Source organism: Erythrolamprus reginae, chromosome 2 (assembly GCF_031021105.1).
Source record: "Erythrolamprus reginae isolate rEryReg1 chromosome 2, rEryReg1.hap1, whole genome shotgun sequence".
Classification (NCBI taxonomy): Eukaryota; Metazoa; Chordata; class Lepidosauria; order Squamata; family Dipsadidae; genus Erythrolamprus; species Erythrolamprus reginae.
This window is the reverse complement of record NC_091951.1, coordinates 256978077-257003281: the sequence shown is the minus strand read 5'-3', so window position 1 is coordinate 257003281 and position 25205 is coordinate 256978077. Positions and strand designations below refer to the sequence as shown.

At 41.7% G+C, this 25205-nt stretch overlaps 1 protein-coding gene across 3 annotated transcripts in view; it reads left to right on the top strand.

Moving 5' to 3' along the window:
* Window positions 1-3706, top strand: part of IFT74 (intraflagellar transport 74) — a 42785-nt gene extending 39079 nt beyond the window's left edge. For all 3 annotated transcript variants that reach the window (XR_011558296.1, XM_070742482.1, XM_070742481.1), the window contains exons 19-20: window positions 1421-1481; window positions 3372-3706. Coding sequence is in view for 2 of the 3 variants with exons in the window: in XM_070742482.1 (XP_070598583.1) it covers window positions 1421-1481; window positions 3372-3487 (177 nt within the window). In the remaining variant the exon portion in view is untranslated. The remainder of the gene's footprint in view (window positions 1-1420; window positions 1482-3371) is intronic.
* The last annotated feature ends 21499 nt before the right edge of the window (window positions 3707-25205 follow it).

The window sequence follows — 25205 nt, the reverse complement described above, 5'->3', positions numbered from 1 at the left end:
ATGTTTTTGAAAGTTTCATTGTAAGGAGCCAACATGTTTTGATTCCAACAAGGTTTGAACAGTAATATTAGGCAAGCAAACTGCTGCTAGTATTTTTAGGAAGCAGTCATAAATATAATAGCCATATAACCTTGTTATTTATGCACAGCGAATGGCAAAAATTCCACTGTTTAACTTATTGTGTTGGACTATTCTCAGCACAGACCTAGTTCTTAATCACACATTCTGCCATCAGACAGGAAATTCAGCTATGGAAGTGAGGAAGTTTCTCCCCCTTAGTGCAGAGTATATAATAGTTTAATATAAGTAAAATATTTTGGAAGCAATTGTTGAGTCCTTCCCCCCCTCCCGACCCTCCTCCCCCTCAAAAAAACCCCAGACTAGCAGAATTCTGTGCCCCATCTAAAGCAAATCCTCGCTGTGATGGATTGTTATTTTAATAGTTTGTTGCTATAAAAATAAGTTTGTATTTATTTATTAGATTTTTATTCTATCTTTATTATTTTTATAAATAATTCAAGATGGTGAACATTTATTTATTTATTTTTATTTATTTATTTTGTCTAATACACAATGAGGGTTTTAGTGGGTATATATCAATATACACATAGTAAAATACATGATGAAGGTTATAGAGGAGATACTCATAGTAAAATATATCTAAGAAATAATAGAAAAGAAGATATAGGAATAGAATATATCAATGAAAGAATAGAAGAAGAGATATAGGAATAGAGGAAAGGTATAGGAGATATAGGAGAGCAATAGGACAGGGGACGGAAGGCACTCTAGTGCACTTGTACTTGTCCCTTACTGACCTCTTAAGAATCTGTATCATACATGATACTCTTTCCTCCTTCTATTTTCCTCACAATGACAACTCCGTGAGGTCGGTTGGGCTGAGAGAGAATGACTTAGGCAAAGCAGGACTAGAATTTGCAGTCTTCTGGTTTCTAAGTCAGCGTCCCAACCATTAAACGTGTGTGTGTGTGTGTACAAACACATATGCATACATCTCAGGTATGGGTTCTGGTTTCTTTGCTGCAGGTTCGTTCCTTGATGTGCCACGCAGGTGCGCATGCTTCGTACAGGGGGTAGTCTGTGCATGTGTGGAACAAGAGTGCCGATTCAGGAGCGTGGCAGGCCTGGGTCGCTGCTGGTTCCAGCAATCCCAGGCCTCAAAGTTATTACCGGTTCCATAGAACCGGTCCGAACTGGGAAGAACCAACCACTGATGTATACACACATGCATGCACATATAGAAAGAGAAGATTATAGTGCAATTAGTGTTAATCAGAATGCTTAAAAGAAAGCAACATAACTAAACAGTTGAATAGAAGGAAGGGCCAGTCTTGTGTTAAAAAGTGGAACTACAGTATTCATTCCTGTTGTTACCATATTTTTCATTTTCTACCTTCAGCTTACAAATCTGGAAAGGAAGTGGCAACATCATGAACAAAATAATTTTGTTATGAAAGAATGTATCCTTTTTGTTTTCATAAATAGCATTACTGTTGTCAAATACTGCAAATTATTACTATTACTGTACTTCCTCCAAAGCCCCAGTCTTCTGACATTTATTCTTAATAAATTTGGTGCAGATATATTTCTGAATACAATGAGGGCACACATCGAACACTTACACACTGTACTGAGTTTAATAAATTAAATCAGATGCATAAATTGAGGCTTGTTAAATATTGTCTACCTTCTCAGATCATACAGAACCCAAAATATAACCTGCTTATTGTGTGTTGTAATATGCAAATATGTTATTTGATTAGTCATCTGGTAAAATACAGCAATTGGTTAATAGTTGCTTCTTTACTAAGGGTTTATATGTAGTTTGGGGGGTTTATTTGACCAATAGAAGTTCCACCAAGATTTTGAGATGGATAACAAGAATAGTTGCACAACTGAATGTTCTTTCCATTCAACATTTTTCTATGGTGAATTTCCAGATAACCACAGCAAGCAGGAATTTCGCATTTGTATGTGTTTCCATTGTTCCTTCTCACTGCTGAGTGGTACTTTGTGAAACAGTAATTTCTCTGTGATCGTACCTTCAGAATTTTTAGAGATCCTTGGCCAAAAAGAGTCAATGAGACCCAGGGGTGGGTTCCACTTACCTTCACCACCAATTTGCATTTGACATTTTGCATGCATGCGCACTCCACTCACACACATGTGCGTCCCCTCATGCGATTTCACTTCCACACATGCTCAGCAGCAGGATTCAGCCCGAAACAGAGCTGAGGAGCTTGTCAGCTGTGCTTCGGGCGAAGAAATAAAGGTCATTATTAACCCGGGGGTGGGCAGGAGGGCTCTTTTTCAAGAGGTGAAGCCATCCAAACATAGAAAAATTCCCCCAAATGATGGCAACGCCCACAGATCAGCACCGACCGAACTGGATCCGCAATGCCATTGTTGCGTCACCAGTAGATCACTCTATCTCATTTTATGTTCTCGGGCAGTCTGGTCCAAACCAGAAGGAACTTATCCTTGGTGAGACCACAATAAGGCAAACCTTTACCATTTTTCAGTGTAATAAGGACCTTTAGGGTGCTTAGCATCAGTAGAATTCTCCATTGGTTATACATAGCACACAAAGTGGAGGCATAGTAGCAGTGAAGGGCTACCAAAAATTTTTACTACCACATTGTGGGTGTGGCTTATGCAGGATGCTGTTCATTTCTTTCAACATCTTTCAGTGCAAATTGGGTACTCTGGGGTGGAGCTTCATTTTTGCTACCCCACAGCGTTCCCCCCTGTCTGTGCAGTAGCCCACCCCTGCATGGTAGTATTATGTAAAACCATGTACACAGGGCCTTGATGTAATTTAACATGTGTCCTATCTTACTGTTACATCTGGCATTAGTGGTAAATCCAGGTGCGAATACTCTAAATCACTACACACAAAAAGAACCTTATTGTCTGTGATTATTAAGCATGCTTATTCCCAACTCCTTACTTATTCTTAATTTCTTGACCCAGGAGTATATTGGGAGGCGGGGGAGCAGGCTCTTTATTCAGTGGAAGCCAATTCATACTTTATAAATTACTATAACATGTTTGGGTGTTCTGCAAATATTCCTTTTCCCTCCAAAGAGAATGGATTGTTTCAGAAGTGGTTATTGATTGTTTGATTGATTAGTGAGAGTGCATCTTGTTGAAAAAAGTGCCCTGAGTTTTTTTCAACCCTGTTGCCATCTTCTTCTCTGGCAAAATGTTACACACTAAAAATGATAGATATCTAGGATTTTTTTCTCCCAGTATGGCCTCAGTTCTTTAGGCACTAGGAGTTGATGGCGTTTCTTATTGATAGCTTTTACATTTATTGGAGAATTTTTTCCTTAATTGATATAATAAAGTTATAGCTACAAAAAGCCAGGAAAGTGACTACCGGCCCATAATGAATGATGTCATGAAGGAAGTTGCAGAATATAACAAAACTATAATAGAAGCTTTACAGAACAGCAAGAATTGACCTAGATCTACCTTCCTGGATGAACCAAATTAAGAATTTACATACAGTTATTGTTTAGAACGTTGACATTTGAAGGCACTTCGCATTAGTATAACCTGTGTGCCTTTTTTTCCTGTATTCTAGGGAGCATGATAGACCCATGCCAGGAACATTTGTTTGTTTTCCTTTGAATTCATTCTGTATTGTGAAACAACTGTTCAATAAAGGTTCTTTAATTTATATTTCTTTTGCTTTGTTAAATAAACAATATAGTTTTATTTACATCATTTTTTTAAAAAAGTCATTGTAAGTACACTGCAGTGCTTACATTTCTTCTTAAAGTTGTAACTGTAAAAGCAGAAAATGTTATTATTCTATATTTCTATTTATCTTGTCATATCAGAATTGTTCAGCATTGCATTGTGTTTAAGATGCATAAGGATATTAAAATAAAGTAATTTAAGAAGTCATCCTGTATTTCCCCCCCAAAAAAATTATGCAGTAAAAGTCATATGTAGCAAAATGAATATCTAAGAAATGACTTCTTAACCTTCAGTATCTGAGGAAGCCAGGGACTCCAGCTTGAAATAAGCTGCCTGACTTGAAAAATTCACAACATTCTTTCTATCTGAAGCATACAAGATTCATATGGAATCACATTCTTGCTGTAGGAGGATAAAACTCCCAATGGGATCCAAAAAACAGCAAAGCAGAAGTACTGCGTTGAAGAGGGAGTCATTGTGAATTAGTAAAAACCAGATCAGCTCTTCTTGTTGACCCATCTCCCTTGTTCCTAAGGGATCCTTCTGTGAGTAATGTTCTGTTTGCAAAACCCCATTGATAAGCCTAAACAAGAAAAGCAAAACAGAACAAAAATGCATAACTAGTTTTTCTGATTGATACCAACAGGCCAAATGACTCCCTTTCCTCACAGTTATAATAACTTTTTCATGCTGCTTTATCTTTCCAATGGATGGTCAGTAACCTGGTAATTTCTGGGGAATGCAAGAATGACTAGAGCAGTTACACAGATTGACTAATGCAAAATAATAAAATGTAATCCATTTTTTTTTTAATGAAGTATTTGGAGCTGTATTTCTAACAGATTTTAATTTTTTGTTCTTGTCTCTCTTGTTTGTCTCTCTAGTACAAATGTTATGACAGGTATCTTGTAGCTCATTTCCAAATGGTTAGTCAAACAAGCCAATGGCTTCACCATTATGGACATAACATATTATTCTACTCTCAAAAGAAACCACCTAACGATTTAGCATTATGTCAGTGATTGTCTGAAATCTTTCAAATGAGTTTCCTTAGAGTAGAATTTGACTGTTATTATTAGAATTTGACTAGACATTATTTCATGCTTGTGCTATATTTAACGAGAGGGAGGGATTTTTAAATGTAAAAATGTACAAAAATTAGTGATATTTATCAGACATGCTAAATTGACCTGCAGCAGAATTGATTTGTATAAATCTGAAAGGTGGATTGAGGAAGTTGGTTTATCTAGTTTTGCCTATATCTTTTGGCAGATTAAGATAATTTCTTAACCAGTCAGGTATATGGGTGGTTAAACAAACAAACACACAAACAAATGCATTTACCAAAGATTTGCAGCTACTCTAAGTAAATGGCAGAATGTCCTCTTTCCCAACAGCTGATTTTTATTCTGTCTCAGAAAAAGATGATAGTGGGAGATCTTGTCCTGATAGTTTTTAAAGTGGAACAAGTTAAGCAAAGTGGTTGATGGATAGATATCCTGCCAACTCCCCTGGACATGGTTTGCAGCAAGGGAAGAGATGTGTTTTGACTGGCAGATTTAACCAGCTGTTTTCCTCTCCTGCCTTACCAGGAAGTTTCCACCTGCCCTATGAATTAGAATTATGTATGGTGTCCATTGCACAGATGAACACTCTCTTCCTGTTTCACATTGCTGGGTCGTTTATTTTCTCTTGTTTCATTGTTCATTCTCTCAACCATCACCTGTTCCTCTGCATCACTCTCTGTTGCTAGCTCTACCATTCTAACACTAGCTCCATCATAAGTGCCACCATCTCAATTTCTGGTCTCCATCATCAATTCCAACATTTGTATCACCAATTCCATCATCAACTAACAGCGCTATAATTGGCTCTATTGCAGATCCATCATAGCTCCATCTCTATCACTGACTCCATCACTAATGTCACCTTGTCAGACCTGTTTTGACTAGTTGTTGGCTCTGTTACTAGGAGCAACTCTACTGGCTCCATCACTAACTTCCTTGCCATCTCTATTTTATCTATCATAAGCACTTATAAGTAGATTATTATCAGCACTATGATTTGGGTGGGCTTGTTGTTTTTTCTATTTCTACACCTATGTGATTCATATATTTTTGCTCTCACCTTTCTCTCTTACTCTTCTGCTTTTTTCATTCACTTATCTATACTGTCTCCTCCCTCTTCTCCCTATAAAAGTAAGTATTTGGGGTACTATTAACAGATACTGGTGAGTAGATTCTCTACTCAGGAAGATGGAAAGTAACAAATTAACATCATATTGGATAGTTAGGTAGATTCAGCTATGGGATGAAGATGAAGACTGCATCACGAAGATGTGATCTTAAAAACTATTAGTGCATGTTCCGCTACAGACAGGGCAACATGTTGAAGTGTTCTCAGTCTTTAAACCACTGCTCATATCATCAGAAAGTGAGGTTAATTTTCCAGGATCTGAAACTTCTTGGATTTATACAACTCTTACAGCTACACTTCAAAATAAATGTGTTTTCAGCTTTGCCTGGAGGAGAATTTTATTTCATTTTAGAATAATGGAACACAATAGACCACTACATGTTTGACATTGTGCATTTGTTGATAGCCAGAAATCACTAACACTTCACTCAGCAGTGTAGGTAAGATGCAGAATAGGATAGCACACCCATTGTTTTGGGAACTATTAAAGAAACTGAATTTGTTCTTCTGCACAACTTTATAAAAGCGTGGACTTGGCTTCATATATTTTCTAGCATCTGGTTCCTTTTTTTTGCTCCATCTGAAGAGAAAACAAAAATAGATGCTGTTTATTAAAATGGCAGGTTTAGGAATACCCTTCAGAATTGTCAATTTCCTGCTTCAACCCAATAAATCTGCTTCATTCGGTTTTTCATATCGTAATATCTAAGTAAGACAAAACAGGATTTCTATAGACCCAAGCCTATTATCTAGGGGAAATTCCCACTAATATCTCTTCCTTCCTTTTGGGGAGAACTTTCAGTTATTCCAGTGAGACTTTCTTATTTTTTATTAAGATAAAAGCTGGTCTCTAATAATTTCACAGGGGTCTTTTTGTCAGGCTCTTTATCCATTGAAATCTCCCATGCTACAATAACACATGTATTTTAATGGACAAAAGTCACACTCTTGAGTAAGCACACTATATGAAATTTCATTGTGTTCTTCATATGGGATCAGTTGTGACATGGCACTGATTTTGCAGAATAGCATCGGAAAATTTCCCAGACTTGTGTCTCTACTTCATGGGGTATCTACAATAAGAACATTTTGATTCTAAAGATACAATCCTTGATATTCTCTCTTGAAAAGCTTATTTCTTATCTATAGACGTCTCAAACATTTTTTAATCTGTATCTCACGGCTTTGATATTTAACCCCACAAACATTTTCTGCCTCGGAAACTGATTATTTTCTTCAATTTGCTTTTTTAAATAATAATAATAATAAGACCTGCTTTGTAGTACAAAAGACACTAATGCTGCAATGACCAAACCTGGAAAAGCAAGTGTTTTGCGCCATTCCAATTCTAGCACAACAGCTTCGGTAAGAATTAGAGAATCATCACAATTTGAGAACTCTCATTTGTATGAGCTATGTTGTGTTATGTCTTTCTATTGATCGTTTGAATCAGAAGTATGTTTTTCTATTGGCTTGCTTTGTTGTAACTTGATTCCAGTATGTGAGAGGTTTATCCAGTATTTGAAAGGATTATTTTCCAAAGCACCAGAGGGCAAGACAAGAAACAATGGATAGAAACTAATGAAAGAGAGAAGCAACCTGGAAATAAGGAGAAACTTCCTAACAGCGAGGACAAATAATCTATGGAAGAGTTTACCTTCAGAAGTTTTGGTTGCTTCATCACTGGAGGTTTTTAAGAAAAGCATGGACAGCTACCTGTCTGAAATGGTTTAGGGCAGTAATGGTGAACCTATGGAACAGGTGCCAGAGGTGGCACACAGAGCCATATCTGCTGGCATGAGAGCCATTGCCTTAGCTAGCTCCAACATGCATGTGTCTGCAGGCCAGCTGGTTTTTGAGGCTCTGGGAGGGCATTTTTGGCTTCCAGAGAGCCTCCGGGGGATGGGGAGGGCATTTTTACCCTCCTCCGGTTCCAGGGAAGCCTTTGGAGCCTGGGGGGGGGGGGACGACACAAGCCTATACAAACGTTGGGAAACAGGCCATTTTTGCCTCTGGAGCCTGAGGAGGGTGAAAAACGGGCCTACCAGGCCCACCAGTTTGAGAAATGGGCTGTTTCAGACCTACAGAGGGCCTCTGGGGGTTAAGTGAAGCTGTTTGCACCCTCCCCAGGCATTGAATTATGAGTGTGGGCACTTGCGCATGTACAATAGCACACAAGTATGCTCTTTCAGCACCTGAAAAAAAAAGGTTCACCATCACTGGTATAGGGTCTCCTGCCTTTTTTTACAATTTTTAAATTTTATTTCACAAATGTACATTATTTCATATTATTTCACAATGTACTTTACATCACGCGAGGCTCCCAATGGGGAGGGCAACCAAGATGGCTCTCATTGCAAGCGCCATGCTGCTCTCTTCGGTGGCCGAGAGGGAGAAGAAAAGGTGGGCACTCTCGATCTTTACATGTGAGACAAACCTACCAAGGGAGAGAGGCACCCACACGACGGAAGACAGAAGCTCGGGTTTCCCCCATGCCTGAAGCAAGCTGCCTGACAGGTTTGAAGACCAACTTCCAAGTTGGAAAACCCCCTGAGTTAGGAGTGCAAGGGTCTTCAAACCTGGCAAGTTTAAGGCTTGTGGACTTAAACCCGGCAAATTTGAGGCTTGTGACTGAAGGAGGAATTCTGGGAGTTGAAGTCCACAAGTCTTAAAGCTGTCAAGTTTGAAAACCCCTGAGTTAGGGGTTAGGAGTGTAAGGGTCTTCAAACCTGGCAGGTTTAAGGCTTGTGGACTTCAACTCCCATTCCTGAGGTAGTATGATTGAAGGAGGAATTCTAGGAGTTGAAGTCCATAAGTCTTGAAGCTGTCAAGTTTGAAGTTTGTAAAAAGTGTACATGGTTTTAAAAAGTGTACATGGTTTTAAACAGCATGCATGGTTGTAAAAAGTATTCTGCTACACTGGTATTTTATTAAATAATATAATGTTGCATCATTTGGTTCAGAATACTTTTTTCCTTGTTTTCCTCCTCTAAAATCTAGGTGCACCTTATACACCGGTGCGTCTTATACACCGAAAAATACGGTATATGAATTTCAGACTTCTCCCCCCCTCTAAAAAGTATGTTCCCCTTTTTGTTTTTTACTTTAAAATAAGATATGTGCAGTGTGCATAGGGATTTGTTCATAGTTTATTTTATAGTCCGGCCCTCCCAACAGTCCGAGGGACAGTGAACTGGCCCCCTGTGTAAAAAGTTTGGGGCCCCTGTAATAGACCTCAGGATGGTCTTCCTGCACTCTCAATTCATTATTTATTTAACACCTCTTTTCTATTTCTTTCACATTTTTCACTTATTAATATATTCTATTTTTAAATGTATATTTGTCTAGTATATTTTTTTCTATTATTTCCTTCCTCTCCCATCTTCTATCACCTGCTTGAGACAGGGGCTGGACTAGAAGACCTCTATGGTCCTTTCCATCTCTATTATGATTCTGATTCAACTCCGTAAGATGCTAATCAAGCAGTAATACCAATGATCCAATATGTTAGGGATGGCACAAAATGGCAGCCTTTATGTATCAAAAGTTACACACAAAGTCTTCTATATTTAATCAACAATAATTTTGTCCACAGTTACTATATACTGCAACTATGCTTTTAAAATGAGATATAGCCGGGACTGCCTATTATTTGCCACATGTTTGTCCCAATTAATTTTGCACAGGCATGAACCCCTATTTTTGAATGATTACTTGGATCTGTAATCCTGTACAGAGGGATTCACAGGATCTGTAATGTCACCTAATTGTTTATTTGGCATTGGTATCTTACTTGATAAGTGTGAAATCTGGATTCATATAGTTACTGTCCAATTGCCTCATTTGTAAATTAAGAGCATCTAAATTGCCTTGATGGATCAGACCAAGGTCCATCTAATTCCAAGAAATACCCAGAAATGAAGCAGAAATGAAGCAGTCTCCTATACTGACCAGATTTTGGACTGCTCAACAAAGTTGTACTGTACTTGGGAAACACTACCTTTTTGCTGAGTAGAAAGATGTACTGAATAAGCCAATCAATGTAGTGGTGTTGCCAGTTAGTGATGTTGCCTATTGATTAGTAATACAGTTATGTAACCTCCCAATTCTGTGGAAGTCGTATAAGGTATTCGTCTTTAATGTTTGGAATAGGAATCCATCTTCAATTCAAACATGACTTCAGAAACTTGGTTGTTGTGATGTTTCTACACCTGTTACATCATTTTGAAAATCTAACTTCTAAGAAAAGTGTGTTACTCTTGACTGATATAAGTTAAGTATCTATTCTAGGATTTGATGATGTACAGATTTTGAGATATTTTAATAGGTGTATAAAACAGATACAGTGATCCCTCGAGTTTCGCGATCTCGATCTTCGCGAAACGCTATATCGCGATTTTTAAAAAAATATTAATTTAAAAAAAACTCACTTCCGCGTTTGGCTTCAGGACTCAGCTCGGAAGCGGCGCGGCTGTTTTAAAAGGTCGCAGACGGCCTGGGGGGCTTCCCAGCACCCCCCCCAAACTGTTCGGGGGGGTGCTGGGAAGCCCCCCAGGCCGGCTGCGACCTTTTAAAACAGCCGCGCCGCTTCCCAGCTGAGTCCTGAAGCCAAACGCGGAAGTTCACACACCCCCAAACCCCCAACCCAATAGCGCCCCCTGAGCATTGCGCTGAACGCGAAGGCTGGGCTTAGAGAGAGAGAGAGGGAGAGCCCTCGGTTGCTCCCCCTGTGCCCGGCCCGGTCTCAAAGACGTCATGAGAGGGAGGTATAAAATTTCAAGCGAGAGAAACAGAAGCAGGCAGTGCGCTTGGCGAGGAAAGGCAGGCGGGGAGGAGTCGACGGGGCCAAAGAGGGCCGAGGGAAGCTCGGCTGCGGTCGAGAGAGGAACGACTCGGGCTCGCAGCAAGAAAAAAAAGAGAGAAGGCTTCTACCAGAAGCCGGGTGACGGTGGAGGAGCTCCGAAAGCTGGCTAGCGGCTTTCCCCACGCAAGAACTCTTGAGAGGAACAGCAAAAAGGCCGCTCAGGCGCGTCTCCTGAGGGGAAGCCGGCATGGCGAGCGACGGAGCGGCATGAATGGGTGGCCACAAGGGCGCTCTGGGTCCCTGACGCGCGGTCTCCCCGCCGCCCAGCAGGATCGGGAGCCCGGGTGAGACGGTGAATTGAAGACGGGCAGCTCGGCCCCGATTTGCCCCCCTCGCGCGGACGCCCTCATGGAGAGGAACCCTGGCGGGGCGGAGCACCGATCCGCTTCCTCCTCTACCTCGACGGCGGCCGGCGTCGCCTCGTCTTCCTAGGCTCGCCACCCTCCCACGCGCTCCCGAGGCCGGCGGGGAGATCCTTCATGCCCCTGCCCGCCGAATGCCCCAAACGACAGGATCCGCTCGGTCGCCCGCGGCTTTTTTCCTGCGGACTCGCCCCGCCGCTCTTGCCCCTGCCTGGAGAAGATGCACTTGCGCGGGACTTTGCTGCTCCTCTCGCTCCTCCTCAGCCGTGGGGAGAGGCAGGCATGTGGGCTGGCGGCATTGGGCTTGGTGGAAAGTCCGGGGGCAGCTCCAGCGACTCCCCTCCCGTGGCTGCTGTTGAGGCGGCAGCGGCGGCAGCCTCTGGCGCGCGGCTCTCTCTCCATTCTTCTATTTCCCCCTATCGGGCTCCGAATACGGCGGCGGGAAGAGGAAACGAGGCGCAAGGCAGCGGCGCATACGTCGCCGCATCTGCAGGAACGGGTGGTGGGGCGCCGTTGTTGTCCTCACGGCACAAAGCCACACGGTCCCGGATCGCTTGCTTTCCCCGGCCAGCAAGCCGGCTGCCTGGGAAAGCAGCGCATTTGAAAAACGCTTTCCCAGGCAGCCGGCTTGCTGGCCGGGGAAGCAAGCGATCCGGGACTGTGTGGCTTTGCGCCGTGAGGACAACAACGGCGCCCCACCACCCGTTCCTGCAGACGCGCTGCCTTGCGCCTCGTTTCCTCTTCCCGCCGCCGCATTCGGAGCCCGAGAGGGGGAAAGAGAAGAATGGAGAGAGAGCCACGTGCCGGAGGCTGCCGCCGCTGCCGCCTCAACAGCAGCCACAGGAGGGGAGTCGCTGGAGCTGCCCCCGGACTTTCCACCAAGTCCAATGCCGCCAGCCCACATGCCCGCCTCTCCCCGCGGCGGCGGCGGCAGGGCTGCCCAGCGCTCCGGCGTTGTCCGGGCTTCTCACTGCCGCTTCAACAGCAGCCACGGGAGGGGAGTCGCTGGAGCTGCCCCCGGACTTTCCACCAAGCCCAATGCCCAATGCTCGGCAGCGCGGCAGCAGCGAGGAGCCGAAGATCGGGGTTTCCCCGCCGCCCACGCAAAGGGGAAACCCCGATCTTCGGCTCATCACTGCTGCCGCGCTGCCGAGCAGATCAGCTGCTCGGCAGCCGCCTCCGGTCTTCCCCGCCGCCCACGCAAACTCCACCATCTGCGCATGCGCGGCCATGGAAGAAGGGCACGCAGGCGCAGATGGTGTTTTTACTTCCGCACCACTACATCGCGAAAAATCGATTATCGCGAGGGGTCTTGGAACGGAACCCTCGCGATAATCGAGGGATCACTGTACTGCCATCACTGGGGTATCATTGCAAAGGAAATTATGGAACATGCTCCTCCCGTATTAACTTTTCCTAGAAATGAACCACAGGACAAAATTTTGAATGACAAATTGGACATGGCACAAGGGCTTTTTGTATCAGAAAATAAACTGTACACAAAGGTAGCCATTGCAACTTTGAGACTTTCATTAAAATGCCAGGAGAGCAGAAATGAACCATCTCCAATCTAAACAGTTCTTATTTTTGTACTAAAGAGGCTAAACAACCAAGGAGGAAGAATGGATTAGGAAGGAAGGCCAAGACTGCAGTCCTTTACACACTGACCTGCAATTGCATACTTTGAACACACTTGTATAAGATTGTATTATTGTTTTGATGATTTACGGAACTGAGTTCAAATTCCAACCTTGAAACTTCCTGGAGCATTTTCCTAAAATTAAGCAATGCCCTGCCTCGATTGACAATGATGAAATAATCTGTGTCTGAAATATAAAATAATTGTCTAGATTGGTTTTTTTAATGCTTTTGCCTGAGATTTTAAATACCTTGTTTGATGAAGAGTTCTTGGGAACTCAAGATTTTACCTATTTTATTGAAAGACTTCCACTGACTTAATAACATCTAATACACCTAATTGTACTCTTTTCTACTCTACAGAGCCAAAATGCACCATCATGTGTACAGTGTGATACACAGTGCTAAGCCAAATAATAGTTTCTTGTTTTGTCTTGGTAATAATTGCAAATCTATCCTCTTTGGTTTCTAAACCATGATTTCTTTCGACCTACAAAGGATACATTAGATTAGATTAGATTGGATTGGATTGGATCGGATCGGATCAGAGCAGATTAGATTAGATTAGATTAGATTAGATTAGATTAGATTAGATTAATTGATAGGAGATGATGAGTGGATGGATGGATGGATGGACAGATAGACTGATAGATGATAGATATATACGATATAGTATGATATGATATGATATGATATGATATGATATGATATGATACATTTATAGATCAATGGTCCACAAATGTTTTGGCACCAGGGACCAATTTTGTGCAAGATGATTTTTCCACAGAACGGGGTGTTTGTGGGGGAGTACACAACCTAGATTTCTCGCATGTGCAATTTACAGTAGGGTTCACACTCATATGAGAATCTAATGCCTGATGATCTGAGGCAATGATGCTAGAGCTGGGGAGCAATTACCCTGCCTGCCAACCTCTGCTCACCTCCAGCTGCGCAGCCCGGTTCCTAACAGGCCACGGGTGTACTGATCCACATCATGGGATTTGGGACCCCAATACAGATTACTTCCAAGAAGTTCCTTTGGTTGACTTGGCATACCATGCCTTGCGGCAAGCCATAGAGAAGTGAACTTCATAACATGCTGGGGAGACCTGGAAGACCATTATGACACGGTCAACCTTTTTACTTGAAAGGATGCTCAGACAATGGCTGAAATCCTGCATTTGTCTAATTCTACTTTTATCTAGCTGTAATTCTCCTTTTACAGCTTTATCTACCTGTAATTCTCCTTTTATCTAGCTGATAGTTTGTAGATGCTAAACAGCTGATTGGGGTTTCTTCAGTTCCTTTTATTTCAGTCATTGGGAACATATCAAACATGTCATAGTTATATGATTCCTTGGAGTCTGACTTGTCTAGACTAATTATATATCATGTCTGTTTTCCTTTTTTCTTCTCTGGACATCACATTGATATCTAACAACCAGGCTCATGTTAGGGTGGGCCAAAGGGTTTTTAAAAACCCGGGTGGCATATGAAATTGTAGAAATCTAGCTATGAAATGAATGTGTTATAACCAGATCATCAGGTTAAACCATAATTAGTCACAAGTGTTCAGATAAGCTATACTATTGCATTTTTTAAAAAATCCTTAGCTGTCTGCAAGCCTAAATATTTCATTCATGAAATGTCCTGGGAGGGTTTATCAGGTTGACAATTCAAAGCAGGGCCATCTGTGGGACATTGCTGTTAACTTCTTGAAGATTCATTTATGAAATAAACACGCCATCTCATCCCCCAATCACTTGCTGGAGAACTCCAAGGGGAAAAAGAAACTTTTTAAATATTCCAGAAATAGATCACAATATTTTTCATATATCTAACTCACTGTAATACACTGCTCAAAAAAATAAAGGGAACACTTAAACAACAGAATATAACTCCACGTAAATCAAACTTCTGTGAAATCAAACTGTCCACTTAGGAAGCAACACTGATTGACAAGCAATTTCACATGTTGTGCACATTCAACTTTGTAAAGAACAAAGTATCCAATGAGAATATTTCATTCATTCAGATCTAGGATGTGTTATTTGAGTATTCCCTTCATTTTTGGAGCAGTATAGGTTCACCCAGCCATAGACTACCCTAAAGGAAGATGTCCCACTTAAATTTTGACCTATTTTTTAACCTACTGTATCCCAAAGTGGAAGAACTTGTGGGCCACCAGATGTTGCTAATTGTAACTTCCAGCAACCCCCGCCAGGCTGAACAATGAAGACAGTTGCTAAAAAACTCAGTCATGCTAGTATGTTTGATGCAAATTTCAAATTCATGACACATCCATGCTAGTTGGTCTCTCTGTTGATACCTTTATACAGGTATGTTATGATAGCCTAGCACCTGTAAGGTAAGAGTTTAGGTGCCAAACAAACTAGAAGAATAGAATAGAATAGAATAGAATAGAATTTTATTGGCCAAGTGTGATTGGACACACAAGGAATTTGTTTTTGTGCATATGCTCTCAGCGTACATTTAAAAAAAAAAAGAAAACTAGAAAACTAACATGAGTGAAAATTAAAAAAAATTTAGATCAGGGGTGTCAAACTGGGTGGCTCGCGGGCCGGTTGGGTCACACACGCAGGCCACGCCCACACCAGCGCTGTGAATGGGAAAAACATCATGAAATGTCATGTGATGTCACAAAAGTCACGTGATGGCAACATAATGCAGTGAGTTTGACACCCGTGCCTTATATGGATTTTTATTTTTTGCAATTCAGCCAGAAAACATTGATAAAATGGTAAATGTTGCTCTATGATATTTTTAGTTGCTATACCCTGTGTTGCTAGCCAAATCCTGTGTGGAACTGAACTAGCATGAAAGAAGTTTTGGTACCTGTTTCGATCACCGAATGCTAAAATAGGGTTTGCTCTGTAAATGTCCCATTGTAAGTCTCTAAAATGTCCCACGTAAGGACCGCACATGAATGTAAATCCTACCAGGCTATTTGAATAAACTAATAAACCAATACAGGTAGTCCTTGACTTACGACCACAATGGAGCCCAACATTTCTGTTGCTAAGCAAGATGCTTTGTTAATTGAGCTTTGTTCCATTTTATAACCTTTCTTGCCACAGTTGTTAAGTTGTTAAGTGAATCACTGCAGTTGTGAAGTTAGTAACACGGCTGTTAAGTGAATGTGGCTTCCTCATTGACTCTGTAAGAAAATTGCAAAAGGTGATCATGTGACCCCAGGATACTTGAGCCGTCATAAATATGAGTCAATTGCCGAGTATCTAAATTTTGATTATGTGACATTTGGGGTGGCCACAATGGTTATATGAGAAATGTTTTAGTCGCTTTTTTCAGTGCCATGGTAACTTTCGAATAATCATAAACTTCCTAACAAACAGGAAGCAGCAGGTGAAGCTAAGCAGAATCACATCGGATACTTGTACAAGTAGCGCAGGAGCCCATCAAGGCTGTGTACTCTCACCACTTCTCTTCTCTCTATATACCAATGACTGCATCTCTAACAATCCATCTGTTAAAAATACTGAAGTTCGCACATGATACAACAGTGATTGGACTCATTCCAGACAATGATGAAGCCACATACAGATGGGAGGTTGAACAACTAATCTTGTGGTGCAACCAGAACAATCTGGAACTGAATACACTCAAAACCATAAAAATGGTGGTAGACTTTAGAAGAAACCTGCCCATACTTCCACATCTTAGAATACTAGACAACACAGTATTAACAGTAGAGACTTTCTAGGTTTCTAGGTTTGACTATATTGCAAGATCTAAAATGGACATCAAAACATCAAAAACATCATCGAAAAACCAGAACAAAGAATGTTCTTTCTGTGCCAACTCAGGAAGCTCAAACTGCCCAAGGAGTTGTTGATATAGTTCTACAGAGGAATTATTGAGTCTACCATCTGCACCTCTATAACTGTCTGATTTGGTTCTGCAACCCATCAAGACAAGACAGAAACTTCAGAAGATAATCAGAACTGCAGAAAAAACAATTGCTACCAACCTGCCTTCCATTGTGTACCTGTATACTGCACGAGACAAAAAGAGGGCTGTGAAAATATTTAGACACATCACATTCTGGACACAAACTGTTTCAACTCCTGCCCTCAAAACAACACTACAGAGTACTGTACAGCAGAACAACTAGACACAAGAACAGTTTTCCCCCAAACGCCATCACTCTACTAAACAATTCCCTCAACACTGTCAAACTATTCACTAAGGCTGCACTACTGTTAGTACAAAACATTTGGGTTTGCAATATACAAACTAACAATGAATGTTTGTTTGTATTGAGATACTCTAGCTTTAAGAAATAGTGTTGCAAATTGCCATAAGAGGGAGCTAAAAAACATGATTCTTACCTCCAGGACCGCCTTCTGCCGCATGAGTCCCAGTGACCAGTTAGGTCCCACAGAGTCGGTTTTCTCCAGGTCCCATCAACTAGACAATGATGCTTGGCAGGACCTAAGGGAAGAGCCTTTTCTGGGGGGGGGCAGCCCTCTGGAATCAGGCCCCCACCCTCCTCGCCTTCTGTAAAAGTTTAAACACCAATCTGTACCACCAGGCTTGGGGCCATTAGACTCTAGCACCCTGGCTGACGAGGGTAGTATGTCTTCTTGTGTGAATGGGAATGAATGATTTTAAGTGTTATTAGAGTTTTTAAAGTTTTTTAGCTATATTAATTTGATTTTTTTAAGATATGTATATTGTATATTTTTTTTAGATATGTTGTGAGCCTCGGAGAGGGGCGGCATACAAATCCAATAAATAAATAAATTATTTCTCTCTGCTCTCTCTGTTCTTTCTACTGATTCACTGTGACTGATGTAGTAAACTCTGTGTATTCAATGATAATTTGATGTATTTGTAAACTGTAATGTATATCTGATATGTAAGACAGAGACAGGCTTGTAATTCTATTGTTGTATTAAGAAATATTGACTGCTTAACCTGACTGTGCTATTAATAAAGTAAACACTATTTTATACATTTGAATGTATCTGTCTTGTATTACTAAATAATTATTCATATCTTCTGGATATCTGCAGGAATGCCACATTTTCCTCTGTACATGTCCTTGATAACTCAAGGGTTATGCACACTCCATAACAACTACTATTAATTTTCTCATCATTTCTATCACCCATCTCTTCCCACAAATGACTCTAAGATTGTAACTTTGCTGCTTGTATCCTTACAATTTATATCGATTGGTTCCTAATAAGATTGGATTGTTTATTTGTACCCAGATTATCATTAAGTGTTGTTTCTTATAATTCTTGATGAACTTATCTTTTCTTTTATGGATACTGAGAGCATATGCACCAAGACAAATTTCTTGTGTGTCCAATCACACTTGGCCAATAAAATTCTATCTATCCTATTCTATCACTGTTGTAAGTCAAGGACTACCTGAATTTGATTGGCATCATGAAGTTTGCATGATGCCCATCAAAATCTGCTGGATTGCATTTCATACTCTCTATCAGCCAATATAGCTAATGAGAACTGTAGACTTCATATCAATCGTAAAAGACATCCAATCAAAGAAGTTTGATAAGGTTGTTATTGGATAATGTTTCTTTGTGTGTGTGTTGGTATACATGTAATCATTGTTTTTGTCTTCCTTTTCTTTTTGTTCTTAGCTCCTGGGCTATGAACAATCATAAATAGGTAAATTTCTCTTTCTTTAAAAAAAATCTGAAAAACTCAGAGAATAGTTTGCTTGCTTTACTGATGCCTGGAGAATCTTGTCTTGCAACACTTATGTTAAGCATTTTTTTAAAAAAAAAATCCTGCCTTTTGTTCTCCTATGATTTTTGGCATTCCTTGCTGTTTCCAAAGCAGGATATACACAATGCTGAACACATACTTAGCTTCTTTTAACGTTTCAGAAGAGATAGAAATAGAAGGAAATGAGCTGAGATTAACTTCTTGGACATTCTGAATTAAGCTGTTGCATGGATGTCCAGAAGCAAATAGATCACATATCCACCTCAATTTCCTATAGTCCTGTCTTTTAAAAGTATCCTATGAATTTCAAGCAATACATTCTGGCCTTGTCGATTTCCAGGTCTTTTTATTGGTGCTGATTCACAAGTTACTCCCAGAGTTTGGGACCAGGGAAGTCATTTTAAAAGGGATTGGCTCATTTATAGACTCATTCATTTCATCCAAAGATGAAAAATGAACAGGGGGGAGGGGAGGGAGGAATGGATTATTTCAAAAAATGTTTGATTTGCAACGGAAATATTTTAGTTACTGCAATCCTGCTGTTTATTTCAAATAATTGAAGTTTTGTTTCTGTGATATTCAGCTTACTTTGAATGTCACATCTAGAAGCAGGGCCACCATCAGGAATTTTGGGGCCCCATACAGCCTAAGTGTCTGCCCCCCCCCCGGCCATTTTAAAACTACTGCCCCCCAAATCCGGTTCCATGCCCACCATGGCCACACACCCTGGGCAAGCCCTCCCCCGGCCCTCTGAGGTCAAACACAGCCCTGATGTGGCCCTCAATGAAATTGAGTTTGACACCCCTGGCCTAGAGGCTAAATCCTATGAACAAGGGCTAAGAAAATGAGTATGTTTAACTCAATAAATAGAAAACTGAGGGGGAATATAATAGTAGTTTCCCAATCTTAAAGGGCTGCCACAGAGCAGATGGCATCTATTTATTCTCCATGCCACCTGAAGGTAGTACAAGAAGCAATGGGCGGAACCTCACCAAGAAGAAATGCAATCTGGAAATAAGGAAAAACTTGGGACTGGGCGGCATAGAAATAAAAAATAAATAAATAAATAAATAAATAAATCCCTTCTTTTTTATTAAAAGAAATTAATAGAAACATAGAAACATAGAAGACTGATGGCAGAAAAAGACCTCATGGTCTATCTAGTCTGCCCTTATACTATTTCCTGTATTTTATCTTACAATGGATATATGTTTATCCCAGGCATGTTTAAATTCAGATACTGTGGATTTACCAACCACGTCTGCTGGAAGTTTGTTCCAAGCATCTACTACTCTTTCAGTGAAATAATGTTTTCTCAGGTTGCTTTTGATCTTTCCCCCAACTAACTTCAGATTGTGTCCCCTTGTCCTTGTGTTCACTTTCCTATTAAAAACACTTCCCTCCTGGACCTTATTTAACCCTTTAACATATTTAAATGTTTCGATCATGTCCCCCCTTTTCCTTCTGTCCTCCAGACTATACAGATTGAGTTCATGAAATCTTTCCTGATAAGTTTTATGCTTAAGACCTTCCACCATTCTTGTAGCCTGTCTTTGGACCCATTCAATTTTGTCAATAATAATTTAAAAAACCCAAAATCCATTACTATTAAAACTAAAACAACCAGCAAAACTATTAATAAAAACAGGTGAGGGCTGGGTTTTTTTCTCTGTTATTATTTAAGTGCTTTTACCATATGCTTTAAATCAAGAATCACTTCTCCCTCTGTTTCTCTCTCTTTTCTGTCATTCTCTGCCTCAATCATTTTCTCATTTCTCTTTTTTTCTCCCCTTTTTTCTATCATTTCTCTCTCTCTTCCTTCCACTCTTCTCTCTCTCTTTCTTCCTCTCTTTCACTCTCTTCCTTCCTCTCTCATCTCTTTCTTTCTTTCTCTTTCTCTCTCTTGCTTTCTTTCTCTTTCTCTCACTCCCTTCCTCTCTCATCTCTTTCTTTCTCTATCTTGCTTTCTTCCTCTCTCTTCCTCTCTTCCTTCCTCTCTCATCTCTTTCTTTCTTTCCTTCTCTCTCTCTTTCTCTATCTTGCTTTCTTCCTCTCTCTCACTCTCTTCCTTCCTCTCTCATTTCTCTCTCTCTCTTTCTATCTCTCTCTCTCTTTCTCTATCTTGCTTTCTTCCCCCCTCTCTCTCTTTCTTTCTTTCTTTCTCTCTCTTTCTCTCTCTTGCTTTCTTCCTCTCTCACTCTCTTCCTTCCTCTCTCATCTCTCTCTCTCTTTCTTTCTTTCTTTCTTTCTCTCTCTCTTTCTCTATCTTGCTTTCTTCCTCTCTCTCTCTCTTCCTTCCTCTCTCATCTCTTACTTTCTTTCTCTCTCTCTTTCTCTCTCTTGCTTTCTTCCTCTCTCTCACTCTTCCTTCCTCTCTGATCTCTCTCTCTTTTCTTTCTCTCTCTTTCTCTATCTCTCCCCCTCTTTCTCTCTCTCTCTTTTTCTCACTTTCCCTCTCTTGTTTTCTTTCTCTCTCTCTCTTGCTTTCTCTCTCACACTCTTTCTCTCTCTCTTGCTATCTCTTTCTCTCACCCTATTTCTCTCTCTCTCTCTCTCTCTCTCTCACTTTCTCTCTATCTTGTTCTGTCATCACTCTCACTCTCTCTCGTTCTCCGGAGGCTGGTGAAAGTAATTTTCAATTACTTTCAATTGTAATTTTCAATTACAATCAACCTATCTCTCCTTCCTTCCTTTCCCCTTCCCTCTTTTCCTTTCCTTCCTTCCCTTCCCCTTTCTCCTTCTTTCCCTTCTTCCTTCATTCCAACCAACCAACCTATCTCTTCTTCCTGTTTCCTTCTCCTCCCTCTTCCCCTTCCTTCCCTTCCTATTTTTCCTTCCTTCCTTCCCTTCTGTGTCCTCCTGGCCCTCTCTTCCCCTCCCCTCCCCTCCCTTTCCTCGACGAGGGCAGCCCGTAGAGTCACACCCATCCCGGGCCGAGTTACAAGAGCCGCAGCCGGGTGGGGAGCACCCCACTCGCTTCGTTCCCGCGGCCGGGCTCGGTCGGGAGCCCGCTGGTCAGGGCTCGGTCGGCGCCACCAGGAATCCAGGAAACCGGGGTCAGGGGACGGCGCCTGGAATGTCGGGCGCGTGGGCTGACGCGCGCTCTCCCCATCTTCTGCTGCCAGCCCAACCCGGAAAATTCAAAGTAAGAAAAACCTTCGCTCTTACTTTGAATGCTCCGGGCAGGCTAGCAGGGAGATGGAGAGAGCGCGGTGGCCCCCGCTGTGAGAATGCCTGCAGGGAAGAGAGGCGGAGCGGACGGGCGGGCGAGGGCAGCGGCGAGTAGCCATGGGGGCGCAAGGGGGCTAGAGGCGCGGGGGGGGCGGGGGCGGCCGTGGCTTCATGCGCGCCCTTGGAAAAGGGTGCGGGGGGGCTTTTGGGGGACGCTGGCGTACGCGTGGGAGCCTACAACTTGCGCAAGCCTACAACTTGCGCTTGTGTTAAATTTTGTTTCTTTCCTAAGCAGCCTTCTGTGTAAAAAAATCCATTTTGGAATGACTCGTTCCCAAATGGATTTTTTTACACAGAAGGCTGCTTAGGAAAGAAACAAAATTTAACACAAGTGCAAGTTGCAACCGCCACCCGAAGGGGCTCCTACCTTCGCCGCACGCTTTACTCTGGGACTGGAGGACCGCGCTGCCAAAGGCTCCGTCGGGGCTTCTTCGAGTCCTGCCTCGCGAGGGTCAGAGGGCCCGCCTTTTTCGTTGGTGAGGCAGGCAAGAGAGGGCCGGTACTGCGCATGTGCGACGGCGGGCAAAACCGGGCCCTCTCATGGCCGGGCCCGGTACACCACTACCAGTAATACCCCCCTATCGGCGGCCCTGTCTAGACGCTATCCGGTCAAACTTTGCTAAAACACTATTGTGAGCCCAGTCCTTGCAGAATTGGGTTCCTCCCAGTTTGGACTGGTTTATTCGAACCAGTAGTGAACCACTGGTGACATCACGATAATGTTATATGCCCATGTTACACCAACACTCCGCAGTCTGCATTGGTTGCCGATCAGTTTCTGGTCACAATTCAAAGTGTTGGTTATGACCTATAAAGCCCTTCATGGCACCGGACCAGAATATCTCCAGGACCACCTTCTGCCGCACGAATCCCTGTGACCAGTTAGGTCTCACAGAGTTGGCCTTCTCTGGGTCCCGTCAACTAAACAATGTCATTTGGCAGGACCCAGGGGAAGAGCCTTCACTGTGGTGGCCCCGACCCTTTGGAACCAACTCCCCCCAGATATCAGAGTTGCCCCCACCCTCCTTGCCTTTCGTAACCTCCTTAAAACCTACCTCTGTCGCCAGGCATGGGGGAATTGAGACTTTCCCTTCCCTATAGGCTTATAAAATGTATGCATGGTATATCAGTATGTATGATTGGTTTCTTAAATTGGGGTTTTTTAAAATTAACTTAAATATTAGATTTGTTTACATTGTGTTATTATTATTGCTGTTAGCCGCCCCGAGTCTACAGAGAGGGGCGGCATACAAATCTGATAGATAGATAGATAAATAAATAAATAAATAAATAAATGTTACAGAACTGGTTTGGTCGGTGCCAGTCTGTGGGCACCGCCAACTTTTGGGGGAATTTTTTATTTATTTATTTTTTCTTCTGAGCATGTGCCAAAGCTGAGTTTCTGGCCTTGTGCATGCAGTTGCCATCTTGGTTTTGGCTTTTTTTGAGAGGGGATTTCTTAAAGATTTTGGCACTGCACGTGTGTATGTGCGCAAAACACGCCCACTTGGCGCAATAACACAGTGCGAGAGGAAGCAAATTAGCAGTGAGGTAAGTTAGAACCCACTCCTGAGTCCTTGGTATACATTCTTCAGTTATCCTTCCATACAACTATCCGAATGCAAATATATCATCTAAAATATTATCCAAAACAATATTTTTGAGGTGAATCACTGGCTCAGCTAACCTTTGATGCTACATGCAGATTTTCAATCCATTTTCAAAATATTACTTAGTCTCAGCTTTTTTGATAGTGAAAAATTCTTTTCATAAAGAATATTACTTGCTCAGTCAAATCGACTGACAATCAATAACAGTCTCAAAACAAATCAAACATAAATAAAATAAACGTATAACATAAATGTATAAAACAAAGTATGAAGGAAAAGAAACTTAACTTGATTTCATTCAACCACTTTGTTTATTATTTATTATTATTTATTTATTATTTAAATTTGTATGCCGCCCCTCTCCGCAGACTCGGGGCGGCTCACAACAAAGTGAAACAATTTACAACAAATCTAAATTACAGTTTAAAAATATTTTAAAAACCCCATTTTCTAAACAAACATACATACAGACATACCATTCATAAATTGTATATGCCCGGGGGAGATGTCTCAGTTCCCCCATGCCTGACGACAAAGGTGGGTCTTAAGGAGCTTACGAAAGGCAAGGAGAGTAGGGGCAGTTCTAATCGCCGGGGGGAGTTGGTTCCAGAGGGTCGGGGCCGCCATAGAGAAGGCTCTTCCCCTGGGGCCCGCCAACCAACATTGTTTAGTTGACGGGACCCGGAGAAGGCCCACTCTGTGGGACCTAATCGGTCGCTGGGATTCGTGGGGCAGCAGGTGGTCTTGGAGATATTCTGGTCCAGTGCCATGAAGGGCTTTAAAGGTCATAACCAACACTTTGAATTGTGACCGGAAATTGATCGGCAACCAATGCAGACTGCGGAGTGTTGGTGAAACATGGGCATACCTAGGTAAGCCCATGACTGCTCTCGCAGCTGCATTCTGCACGATCTGGAGTTTCCGAACACTTTTCAAAGGTAGCCCCATGTAGAGAGCATTACAGTAGTCGAACCTGTATTGTTGCCTAGTAAGACCTAAAAACTAAAATAAAATCTTATTTTTATATCTCTCCAACAGTTTAGCACAATCAGATCCATAGGCAGTTTTCAATTGTACATTTCTATTCAGATAAAATTGCATGTGATATTTAGGTTCTGACTACACATAAAGTCAGTGATGGGCTACCAAAATTTTTACTATCACACTGTGGGTGTGGCTTATGCATTTTGTTTCAACATCTTTCAGTGCAAATTGGGTGTTCTGGGGTGGAGCTCCAAATTTTGCTACCGGAACTGTGTTCCTGACCGTTCCCGTAGGAGCCCATCACTGCATAAAGTACACTTTTCTAATGTACACCTGCCAAGGACTGTTTGTCTAATGTCTGATTCAAAATATTACCCTCTCTCTTAAATATACAACTGGCTTTCAAATAATATATACACAGGTAATCTTTGATTTACAACTACAATTGGGACCAGAAGTTCTGTTACTAAGCAAGAGGAGTCATGGCTAATTTTATGACTTTTTGCCACGGTTGTAATAATAATAATTTAATAATAATAATTTATTGGATTTGTATGCCGCCCCTCTCTATATGCAACACAGAAGGAGTGGGGCGGCTTATAAATCTCAAAAATAAATAAATAATATTTTTTAAAATCACTACAGTGTTAAGTGAATCGCATAGTTGTTAAGAAAATGTGGCTTTCCCCATTAACTTTGGAAACTATCTGGAAAGCACAGAAACGGTGATCAGACGACCCCACAGCCATTATAAATACATGCCAGTTGCCAAGCACTCAAATTTCGATCATATGACCATGGGGATGCTTCAATGGTGATAAGTGCAAAGACTTTTGTAAGTGCGAGGAC